Source organism: Oncorhynchus mykiss, chromosome 5 (genome assembly GCF_013265735.2).
Source record: "Oncorhynchus mykiss isolate Arlee chromosome 5, USDA_OmykA_1.1, whole genome shotgun sequence".
Classification (NCBI taxonomy): domain Eukaryota; kingdom Metazoa; phylum Chordata; class Actinopteri; order Salmoniformes; family Salmonidae; genus Oncorhynchus; species Oncorhynchus mykiss.
This window is the reverse complement of record NC_048569.1, coordinates 85,060,524-85,073,627: the sequence shown is the minus strand read 5'-3', so window position 1 is coordinate 85,073,627 and position 13,104 is coordinate 85,060,524. Positions and strand designations below refer to the sequence as shown.

The 13,104-nt window shown below is 46.3% G+C and overlaps 1 protein-coding gene across 1 annotated transcript in view; it reads left to right on the top strand.

Moving 5' to 3' along the window:
• LOC110524715 (collagen alpha-1(XXIV) chain) overlaps nucleotides 1-13,104 on the top strand; it is a 241,432-nt gene that overhangs the window by 101,810 nt on the left and 126,518 nt on the right. The window contains exons 20-24 of the mRNA XM_036978599.1: nucleotides 4,696-4,749; nucleotides 5,802-5,855; nucleotides 6,877-6,921; nucleotides 7,136-7,189; nucleotides 8,089-8,133. Of these exons, the coding sequence (XP_036834494.1) occupies nucleotides 4,696-4,749; nucleotides 5,802-5,855; nucleotides 6,877-6,921; nucleotides 7,136-7,189; nucleotides 8,089-8,133 (252 nt within the window). The remainder of the gene's footprint in view (nucleotides 1-4,695; nucleotides 4,750-5,801; nucleotides 5,856-6,876; nucleotides 6,922-7,135; nucleotides 7,190-8,088; nucleotides 8,134-13,104) is intronic.

The window sequence follows — 13,104 nt, the reverse complement described above, 5'->3', positions numbered from 1 at the left end:
ACACACTGTTGTTGTAGTCAAGTTGAAATTGTAGTTCTGTTGGGACCATATTGTATCCCTGTTCTTTTACTTGCCAGAGATGTTTTCAAGTTGTCCCAGAGACGGGATAGAGAAACCGCCCTGAGACTGTCTGAGGCGGTCTGCTCTACTACCTGTGTTCTGTCTGGGATCAGGGTGTAAACTGATACACACTATCACTAACACCATACAACACGATCAGCCCCACATCACTCTTTATCTTTACCCTCTGATTAGACAGTGTGTAAAAGCAACATGGGCCCTGGTCTATATTAACTATAGTTATAGCCGTATAGTGCCTTTGTATGGCATCTATCTTTGTAGTTGATCACAGGTTGTCACAACCAGGTGAGACAGTGTGGAGAAACCACGGGTACAGGTCCAGTGTAATGCCTCATAGTGCTTTTTATGACTGCCTAGTATCTATCTCCATGGCTGCTGCCTCCCTCCCAACCCTAGGTCATGTTAAACTCCTGTCCTGGTCCATGAGACAGACACATGTAAACAGTAGATAAGCTAACAGAGAATACACAGTAAGGAACTAAAATCATCATGGGCATAGGTCCAGAGTAGTGCTTAAGACTGCCTCTTTATTGCTGCTCACTATCTATAGTATCTCTACGGCTGCTGCCTCCCTCCCAACCCCAGGTCAGCCACTGTCCTGTGTCGAATGAATGCTAAACACTTGAGATAAGGTTGTGAACTTGGGGGACAGAGTCCAACTTGAGAGGACAGGATCAACACACCAAGCAAACTGAACAATCTGAGAAATACATTGATAGCACTTCTTAAACCCACCACAGCTACACATCGATAGCACTCCTTAAACCCACCACAGATACACATCGATAGCACTCCTTAAACCCACCACAGATACACATCGATAGCACTCCTTAAACCCAGCACAGATCCACATCGATAGCACTCCTTAAACCCAGCACAGATACACATCGATAGCACTCCTTAAACCCACCACAGATACACACCGATAGCACTCAAACGCACCACAGATATACATCGATAGCACTCCTTAAACCCACCACAGATCCACATCGATAGCACTCCTTAAACCCACCACAGATATACATCAATAGCACTCCTTAAACCCACCACAGATCCACATCGATAGCACTCCTTAAACGCACCACAGATCCACATCGATAGCACTCCTTAAACCCACCACAGATCCACATCGATAGCACTCCTTAAACCCACCACAGATCCACATCGATAGCACTCCTTAAACCCACCACAGATCCACATCGATAGCACTCCTTAAACCCACCACAGATATACATCGATAGCACTCCTTAAACCCACCACAGATCCACATCGATAGCACTCCTTAAACCCACCACAGATATACATCAATAGCACTCAAACGCACCACAGATCCACATCGATAGCACTCCTTAAACCCAGCACAGATACACATCGATAGCACTCCTTAAACCCACCACAGATACACATCGATAGCACTCCTTAAACCCACCACAGATCCACATCGATAGCACTCAAACGCACCACAGATCCACATCGATAGCACTCCTTAAACCCACCACAGATATACATCAATAGCACTCAAACGCACCACAGATACACACCGATAGCACTCAAACGCACCACAGATACACACCGATAGCACTCAAATGCACCACAGATATACATCGATAGCACTCCTTAAACCCACCACAGATCCACATCGACAGCACTCCTTAAACCCACCACAGATATACATCAAAAGCACTCCTTAAACCCACCACAGATCCACATCGATAGCACTCCTTAAACCCACCACAGATCCACATCGATAGCACTCCTTAAACCCAGCACAGATATACATCGATAGCACTCCTTAAACCCAGCACAGATACACATCGATAGCACTCCTTAAACCCACCACAGATACACACCGATAGCACTCAAACGCACCACAGATCCACATCGATAGCACTCCTTAAACCCACCACAGATATACATCAATAGCACTCAAATGCACCACAGATCCACATTGATAGCAGTCCTTAAACCCACCACAGATATACATTGATAGCACTCCTTAAACCCACCACAGATCCACATCGATAGCAGTCCTTAAACCCACCACAGATATACATTGATAGCACTCCTTAAACCCACCACAGATCCACATCGATAGCACTCCTTAAACCCACCACAGATATACATCAATAGCACTCAAACGCACCACAGATCCACATCGATAGCACTCCTTAAACCAGCACAGATACACATCGATAGCACTCCTTAAACCCACCACAGATACACATCGATAGCACTCCTTAAACCCACCACAGATACACACCGATAGCACTCCTTAAACCCACCACAGATCCACATCGATAGCACTCCTTAAACCAGCACAGATACACATCGATAGCACTCCTTAAACCCACCACAGATACACATCGATAGCACTCCTTAAACCCACCACAGATACACATCGATAGCACTCCTTAAACCCACCACAGATACACATCGATAGCACTCCTTAAACCCACCACAGATCCACATCGATAGCACTCCTTAAACCAGCACAGATACACATCGATAGCACTCCTTAAACCCACCACAGATACACATCGATAGCACTCCTTAAACACACCACAGATACACATCGATAGCACTCCTTAAACCCAGCACAGATACACATCGATAGCACTCCTTAAACCCACCACAGATACACATCGATAGCACTCCTTAAACCCACCACAGATACACATCGATAGCACTCAAATGCACCACAGATATACATCGATAGCACTCCTTAAACCCAGCACAGATACACATCGATAGCACTCCTTAAACACACCACAGATATACATTGATAGCACTCCTTAAACCCACCACATATCCACATCAATAGCACTCCTTAAACCCACCACAGATATACATCAATAGCACTCAAACGCACCACAGATCCACATCGATAGCACTCCTTAAACCCAGCACAGATACACATCGATAGCACTCCTTAAACCCACCACAGATACACACCGATAGCACTCAAACGCACCACAGATCCACATTGATAGCACTCCCTAAACCCACCACAGAAATAAAGTACATACAGTAAGCTTTCCTTCATCCCTGTGTCACATTGGTTCTGATTTATTCCCAGTCTAGCAGATCTACAAGAAAGCAGGTTAGCATATAGGAATATATAGGATTTGGAAAGTCAAACTAATCCAAACGTATCCTGTAATGTTCTCAGTGTGTGCACATCATGTGACTCACAGACTAGATGTCTTTTAAGTTTTTATCAAACTGAATCCAACAATGTCTCACTTGTTTTACCATCCGTCCTATAAATGTTGTAGCTCTACTTTATGGTGGTTGACTGTTTGTTGCCTTGTCAAGATCAAAGAGTCCAGAAAGGTTCACTCCATTTTACTCTTTTTGGCCCTGTTAAAACACCACATCTGTAAATCTGATAGATCTCCATAGCTTTCTCTCCCCCTTTCTCCCTCTCCTCCTCTCCCCCACCAACTCTCCCCCTCTCCCCTCTCCTTCTCCCTCTCCTCCTCTCCCCTCTCCTTCTCCCTCTCCTCCACCAACTCTCTCCCTCTCCTCCTCTCCTCCACCAACTCTCCCCCTCTCCTCCTCTCCCCCACCAACTCTCCCCTTCTCCCTCTCCTCCTCTCCCCCACAAACTCTCCCCTTCTCCCTCTCCTTCTCTCCCCCACCAACTCTCCCCTTCTCTCTCTCCTCCTCTCCCCCACAAACTCTCCCTTTCTCCCACTCCTCCTCTCCCCCACCAACTCTCCCCGTCTCCCTCTCCTCCTCTCCCCCACCAACTCTCCCCCTCTCACCCTCTCATTCTCCCTCTCCTTCTCTCCCCCACCAACTCTCCACCCACTCTCCCACTCTCCCCCTTTCTCGCTCTCTCCCCCTCTCTCCCCCTTTCTCCCTCTCTCTCCTCCCCTTCCTCCTCTCCTCCATCAACTCTCCCCCTCTCCTCCTCTCCGGCACCAACTCTCCCCCTCTCACCCTCTCCTTCTCCCTCTCCTCCTCTCCCCACCAACTCTCCACCCACTCTCCCTCTCTCCCCCTCTCTCCCTCTCTCCCCCTCTCTCCTCTCCTTCTCCCTCTCATCCTCTCCCCCACCAACTTTCCTCCCTCTCTCCCCCTCACCCTCTCCCCATACCAACACTCCTACCTCTTTCCCCATCCCTTGTTTTAATTGAGCCGGCCATGCCATGCTGAGGCAGGTGTGTGACAGTCTTCAGCCAACATCTCTATCCATCACCCCCTTTACGTCAGGTTCATATAACATAGCTAGGCCCTGTCACTCTTTAGATACAGATGTATTGACCTTGCCTACCCCGTCTTACAGAGGGTCAGTGTGCTCTCTGTTCTCATCATTGTCAATCCATAAGGTCTTTTTTAGAAAAGAGGGGCAGTGTGGGTCTGACCCTGACCCTGACATATATATCAATATACAAGCATATAGGCACCCTATGTAGATAATCCTCCACTCCCTTTCTGTACACACATATCTAAAGAAAGTATGATGTAATAGAATGGAATATAAAGAAACTGAATACATTCAGGTGTGTTCAGGAGTGTGTCATGTTAGATGTGGCATCAAACCTATATGATCACATCAGTCTTGTGATTAATGATGTCGTCAAATAACCAATCTGCTTGGTTTCTCAGGGTTTTCCTGGAGACATCGGTGTGCCAGGTCCCAACGGCCCTCCTGGACCTAAGGTAAAGACAAGCACTGTTTCCACAACTCAATTCAAAATACATCATCCTCAGCAGGGGTTGGAACCAAAATGATTTGTTTTATTCTGAACAGAACCGAACATATTTTTGTTCGGTTCCACTGTTCTGTGGAAGTTCTGAACTGGTTTGAAACCCAAAAAAGTTCCAGTTTTTAAACCTCTGAAATATATATATGTTTTACATTTAGCTCGAAATTAGGCTGCAGAAGCAGTAGTAGTAGGGTGAGGGGCAGGTAGCCTACATACTGGCAAAGAGTTTCGGCAGGCAGACATACGACAGACAGACAGACAGGCAGACAGGCAGGCAGACAGGCAGGCAGGCAGTCAGTCAGACAGACAGACAGACAGGCAGGCAGGCAGGCAGGCAGGCAGGCAGGCAGGCAGGCAGGCAGGCAGACATACGACAGACAGACAGACAGACAGACAGACAGACAGACAGACAGACAGAAAGACAGACAGACAGACAGACAGACAGACAGACAGACAGACAGACAGACAGACAGACAGACAGACAGACAGGTAGGCAGGCAGGCAGGCAGGCAGACATACGACAGACAGGCAGACAGACAGACAGACAGACAGACAGACAGACAGACAGACAGACAGACAGGCAGGCAGGCAGGCAGGCAGGCAGACAGGCAGGCAGGCAGACAGACAGACAGACAGATAGCAGGCAGGCAGGCAGACAGATAGCAGGCAGGCAGGCAGGCAGGCAGACACAGGATTACCTTTCTGAGTGACAGTGAGGGCTTTGCATAGGTGCTTTGTTGCTTTTGTTGTGGTACGTAATTAACCGGTTCCCATAATTTTTAAATAATGGTTTTGTTCCAAAACAATATACAGTAGATCACTTTTGTTCCCAGTTCTGATTCTGTTCCTCGAAAACTGTATTTATTTTCCGCTGTTCTGTTCCCTGAACCGGTTCCAACCCTGACCCTCAGTGCATCTTCCACTCCTGAGGTTTCATTTGTGTGTTTTCGATAATAGCAACACATCTGTTTTGTATGACATACCATGTATCCTGCTCTGTTGCAGGGACTCCTAGGTACCAGAGGGCCACAAGGACCCCCAGGGCCAAAAGGAACAGAGGTAAGAGACATTATCAAGAATTTGTAGCTTGTGGGTGAGAACCACTAAACTACTGTACATCATACTCAGAATACTGCAGACACAACTGAACATGCAGGAAGCTAACAATATTTAGTGTGCATTTGATTACAAAACAGATTCTCAGTTTATACATGCAGTTGAACCTGTAACCAGAGTTGAGGCGGTTGGCATTGCTACAGTAGGTTCAGGCTATGTGAAGCTGTAGAGTGATTCCAGGTCCCAGGGCATGTTCCACTGTACTGTATACCGTCATGATTCATCACTCGGTGCTAATCAAAAACAAGGCAGACTCCAGGGCTTTCCAGGCAGCAGTGGAAAATAAGAACAGAAGCCTTGGCAGTGTGTACAGTACAGTGTGTGCAGTACGTACACCTTTCCATTGTGCTAGTGTTACGGTATTGGCACCCAACTCAACTGTGGTACCGAGTTGGAAGGCCCCTCAATCTCTCTCTCACTCTCTTTCCTGGCACTGAGTCTTATTGCATAGCCTGCAAGAAAACGCTGTAGAGTTCAATCGCTATAGTATTAATACCTTTCCCTTAAGCTGATCAGAGAAAATGCTGTAGAGTTCAATCACTATAGTATTAATACCTTTCCCTTCAGCTGATCAGAGAAAATGTCTCAAAGCAGAACATCATACATGCTAATCATTGGAATCATCAAGCTCTCCTTCAGGCAGTGTGGACATAGAGAGAAACATCCAGGTCACTCTGCTCGGAAGAACACAGTGATCGATGAGAGTACACACACACACACACACACACACACACACACACACACACACACACACACACACACACACACACACACACACACACACACACACACACACAGGCCCCCTGTGGCTTTCACATTAGTAGATCTGTGCATAAGGTGAGATGGGATGTTGCTCAGCTAGTGTTACTGCCAGTGCCCAGTGATGTTACCTGGTCCTGGTCCCCAAATCCAGCTGTATGTGATGCATTGCACTGTGTTGACCTGTTTTACTGTGTATTTTCAGGGTGATGAGGGACACCTTGGCCCACTTGGCGGCCCTGGCACCACTGTAAGTGTCTCCAGGTGTTTCATCATGAAGTAACACAGATGAGATGTGATAAAACATGAAAAGCTGATGCATCCTGTAATGTGTGTGTGTGTGTATGTGTGTGTGTGTGTGTGTGTGTGTGTGTGTGTGTGTGTGTGTGTGTGTGTGTGTGTGTGTGTGTGTGTGTATGTGTGTGTGTGTGTGTGTGTGTGTGTGTGTGTGTGTTTCTCTACAGGGGAGAGTTGGAAGGAAAGGCTACATAGGGGAACCTGGACCTGAGGGACTGAAGGTAAGAAGTTACTATCAGCGTGCATACTGTACGCATGCTGTATTGGACTGTTTAGAAAAACAACTAACACAGTGTCAGTCGATCAGGTCCATTTGCAGATATGGTCAAGTGTGTGTGTGTAACCATCTCTTTCCCTTGGTGTTGTGTCTAATCATAAGCAAACTGTCCAGAATAATTCCAGAACAGTGAGCAATATAACCAGGGCAGTAAGAATGAAAACTTACATTAAATATACAAAAGTATGTGGTAGGGGGGACCAAATCCATATTAATGCCCATGGTTTTGGAATGAGATGTTCAACGAGCAGGTGTCCACATTCTTTTGGTCATGTAGTGTACTATCTAATCGACATGGCCCGCTTACCACTTTTGAGGTCTTAGTTTTCTTGTTTCGGTTTTTCTCTTTAAAACAAAGAGCAGAATTCCTGACGTGTTCTTCACGTTACTTCATTAGAGTTAACTGGTGTGAACCCAGTGCAAGGCCTTGTGCCTTCACTATTACTGCTGCACAATGTGGCAGATGTTTATTAGTATGGATTACACTTTAGTGTGTTCCTCTGAATGCCATGCAAGTCAGAGTCCCTGTATTTGTGAATGAGTTGGGTACTTGTGTTAGTTCAAGGGGAGGTGGTTGTGTCATAAATGGATTAAGCCTTATTAACAAAGAGAAGGAATTCTCCCTGGACTGTTCTAGAGCATAATGGAAACCCGCAGGAGGGAAATAAACAGAAACAGAAGAAATCAAGAGCATTTCCATGTGTGCTTTTTAATCATTTGTTTATTTAAAACCCTGTGTGTTCAAGCTGTTGATCATGTGACTGAGCGACCATCGGCTGGATCTTAACATCTTAACACACAGGAAGAAAATGTACTAATGTTTTGTTTTGATCTGGTTTTCAGGGGGAGACGGGGGACCTTGGCGGCATTGGAAAAAATGGACCGCAAGTGAGTCTGGTGGTTTTTGCTGACTATGCATGAAATCAATGTCAGTGATTAACCACTTCTTAGTGCAGTACAGCGACTGACTGGGATAAGTTATTAAGTCTCTACTTCCTGCTGCTATCGTATAGGAAGAGTCTCAAAGCAGAGTACTCATACGTAGAATGTTTATAGTGCTTTTCTCAGACCTAAAGATGCAGAGTGGTTGGTTTTCATTAGTCTGAGTGCAGTGATGGAGATGTAAGGGTCTTTATGTGGTTTAGTATGGGGAGGGAGGACGAAAAGGATAGAGGAGGAGGTGATGAGGCAAAGAGGGGTAGGGAGGTGGAGGGGTAGGGAGGTAGAGGAGGGGTAGGGAGGTGGAGGAGGGGTAGGGAGGTGGAGGGGTAGGGAGGTGGAGGAGGGGTAGGGAAGTGGAGGAGGGGTAGGGAGGTGGAGGAGGGGTAGGGTAGTGGAGGAGGGGTAGGGAGGTGGAGCGCTAGGGAGGTGGAGGAGGATGGGTAGGGAGGTGGAGGAGGAGGGGTAGGGTTGTGGAGGAGGAGAAGGGGATAGGGAGGTGGAGGAGGAGGAGGGATAGAGAGGTGGAGGAGGAAGAGGGGTAGGAAGGTATTTCTCTAGCAATAAACGTGTGTTTTATACAGAAATTGGCAGCATAAGGATCTCCAGTGAATGACGTTCTCTGGAAGTTACCTCATTTTGAGTTTGCGTTCGTTTGTTTGTGCCAGGGACAATTTTTCTTTTTTTTGTGTAAATTTAAAAAACGCCTCTTGAAGGAAACTAACTGCATAACTGAACTCTTGTTATTGCCCTTAGAAACATACAGTGGGGAGAACAAGTATTTGATACACTGCCGATTTTGCCTATTTTCCTACTTACAAAGCATGTAGAGGTCTGTAATTTTTATCATAGGTACACTTCAACTGTGAGAGACGGAATCCAAAACAAACATTCAGAAAATCACATTGTATGATTATTAAGTAATTAATTTGCATTTTATTGCATGACATAAGTATTTGATCACCTACCAACCAGTAAGAATTTTTCTTTAAGAATTCCTCCTGTTCTCCACTCGTTACCTGTATAAAAGACACCTGTCTACACACTCAATCAAACAAACTCCAACCTCTCCACAATGGCCAAGACCAGAGAGCTGTGTAAGGACATCAGGGGTAAAATTGTAGACCTGCACAAGGCTGGGATGGGCTACAGGACAATAAGCAAGCAGCTTGGAGGAAAGGCAACAACTGTTGGCGCAATTATTAGAAAATGGAAGAAGTTCAAGATGCCGGTCAATCACCCTCGGTCTGGGGCTCCATGCAAGATCTCACCTCATGGGGCATCAATGATCATGAGGAAGGTGAGGGATCAGCCCAGAACTACACGGCAGGACCTGCTCAATGACCTGAAGAGAGCTGGGACCACAGTCTCAAAGAGGAATGGGAGAAGGTCATGTGGTCTGATGAGACAAAAGTAGGGCTTTTTGGTCTAAACTCCACTCGCCGTGTTTGGAGGAAGAAGAAGGATGAGTACAACCCCAAGAACACCAACCGTGAAGCATGGAGGTGGAAACATCATTCTTTGGGGAAGCTTTTCTGCAAAGGGGACAGGACGACTTGAGGGGAGGATGGATGGAGCCATGTATCGCGAGATCTTGGCAAACAACCTCCTCGCCTCAGTAAGAGCATTGAAGATGGGTCTTCCAGCATGACAACGACCCGAAACACAGAGCCAGGGAAACTAAGGAGTGGCTCCGTAAGAAGCATCTCAAGGTCCTGGAGTGGCCTACCCAGTCTCCAGACCTGAACCCAATAGAAAATCTTTGGAGGGAGCTGAAAGTCCGTATTGCCCAGCGACAGCCCCAAAACCTAAAGGATCTGGAGAAGGTCTGTATGGAGGAGTGGGCCAAAATCCCTGCTGCAGTGTGTGCAAACCTGCAGGAAACGTATGATCTCTGTAATTGCAAACAAAGGTTTCTGTACCAAATATTAAGTTCTGCTTTTCTGATGTATCAAATACTTATGTTATGCAATAAAATGCTAATTGATTACTTAAAAATCATACAATGTGATTTTCTGGATCCGTCTCTCACAGTTGAAGTGTACCTATGATAAAAAATTACAGACCTCTACATGCTTTGTAAGTAGGAAAACCTGCAAAATCGGCAGTGTATCAAATACTTGTTCTCCCCACTGTACATACCGCACATCTCTACAGTAGAAATACTCAAGAAAATAAACAATGACGATCCAGATGAGAATGATCTATGATCATCTATGTTCATTCATCAATAACAAGTCATGGCTCTACTAGTACTGGAACAACATCAGTGGCCCGACTAGTTTTCTAAAACATCTGTGGAATACTACTATTACTTTGGATTGGTCTAATTAACTGCAAAACTGCAACGTTTCAAAAGTCTGTCTTTGTTGTTTTTTGGTCCATATAGTCATTTGACACCCAACACAAAAGCAGCAACATGTTTTCCCATGCTAGAAATCCACACACAACCCTCTCATGCATGTCACATCTCAATGCCTTATGCCTCTCTGTGTTCGTCAGGTCCCTTAATGCTAGTATTTGCATTGTGTGCGCTGTGGAAGCCACAGCCACTGAATAGGACTTCCAAATGGCTCCCTATTTACTACATAGTACACTAATTTAGACCATTGCCCTATGGGCACTATATAGGGAATGTGGTGCCATTTGGGACACAGCCTCTGTGTTGCGTAGGAGAGCACACATGAAAGGGATTAACCATTTACCACAGACTGTATCTAGCTAGGACCCCTTTGAAGCCAATGCCATGTTAAAACAAAAAGACCTCAGCTTGGAAACACATGGAGCCTCTAATGAACGTCATTACATCACTTTCCAAATAAATCTAATCTGGAGGGTCTGAGAGAGACTGCCGATGGGTTGGCTAACTGCAGGTTAGCCCTGGTCAGGAGGTTCCTGGCTGAACGTGTTCAATGTGTTCTCTAAGGCTTTGTTGTGTCACCTAGAGAGCACTTAATGCAACATGTTGCCAGTAAAGCATTTGAACCAATCATTTACTGGGAGTTTTTATAATATGATCAGCTGTATTTTTTGGGGCCAAATTAGATTGGCCCGTCAAGTGTTCCATTATAGGGTGACCCACAATAAAAAAAAATAAAAAAATGCCTCTAAATTGAATCGCTGCTGAGGGCATTAACAGGTCTGCGGTTTGCTCTGAAACACACGATACTCAGGTTCACCTGGGCCGAAGAGAGAGATGGAGAGAGGAAGAGCGAGAGACTAGTAGCATATGACAACAGAGAGAATATCTTAATTCTCTTCTACAGTACTTACTATGGTGATATCAGTCTCACTTCCTGACTGTTCTGCTCTTCTTGTAACCTCCACTCAGTCTGACCCAGGGCTGAGAAAGCACACTGCTGTATACACACACACACACCTGAGAAAGCATATCACTGCAGATACACACACACCTGAGAAAGCATATCTTTGTATACACACACACACCTGAGAAAGCATATCGCTGTATACACACACACACACACCTGAGAAAGCAGACCGCTGCATACACACACAAACCTGAGAAAGCATATCGCTGTATACACAAACACACCTGAGAAAGAAGACCGCTGTATACACACACACAGCTGAGAAAGCAGACCGCTGTATACACACACACATCTGAGAAGGCAGATTGCTACAGACACACACACCTGAGAAAGCAGATGGCTGCAGATACACACACACCTGAGAAAGCAGATTGCTACACACACACACAAACACACACACACACACACCTGAGAAAGCAGATCGCTGCAGACACACACACACACACCTGAGAAAGCAGATCACTGCAGACACACACACACCTGAGAAAGCAGATTGCTACACACACACACACACCTGAGAAAGCAGATCGCTGCAGACACACACACACACCTGAGAAAGCAGATCACTGCAGACACACACACACACACCTGAGAAAGCAGATCGCTGCAGACACACACACACCTGAGAAAGCAGATCGCTGCAGACACACACACACCTGAGAAAGCAGATCGCTGCAGACACACACACACACACACACACACCTGAGAAAGCAGATCGCTGCAGACACACACACACACACCTGAGAAAGCAGATCACTGCAGACACACACACACCTGAGAAAGCAGATTGCTACACACACACACACACACACCTGAGAAAGCAGAACGCTGCAGACACACACACACCTGAGAAAGCAGATTGCTACACACACACACACACACACCTGAGAAAGCAGATCACTGCAGACACACACACACACACCTGAGAAAGCAGATCGCTGCAGACACACACACACCTGAGAAAGCAGATCGCTGCAGACACACACACACCTGAGAAAGCAGATCGCTGCAGACACACACACACACACACACACCTGAGAAAGCAGATCGCTGCAGACACACACACACACACCTGAGAAAGCAGATCACTGCAGACACACACACACCTGAGAAAGCAGATTGCTACACACACACACACACACACCTGAGAAAGCAGAACGCTGCACACACACACACACACACACACACACACACACACACACACACACACACACACACACCTGAGAAAGCAGATCGCTGCAGACACACACACACCTGAGAAAGCAGATTGTGCAGACACACACAAATCTGAGAAAGCAGATCGCTGCAGACACACACACACCTGAGAAAGCAGATCACTGCACACACACACACCTGAGAAAGCAGATCGCTGCAGACACACACACACACACACACCTGAGAAAGCAGATCGCTGCAGTCACACACACACCTGAGAAAGCAGATTGCTACACACACACACAAACACACACACACACACACACCTGAGAAAGCAGATCGCTGCAGACACACACACACACACCTGAGAAAGCAGATCACTGCAGACACACACACACCTGAGAAAGCAGATTGCTACACACACACACACACCTGA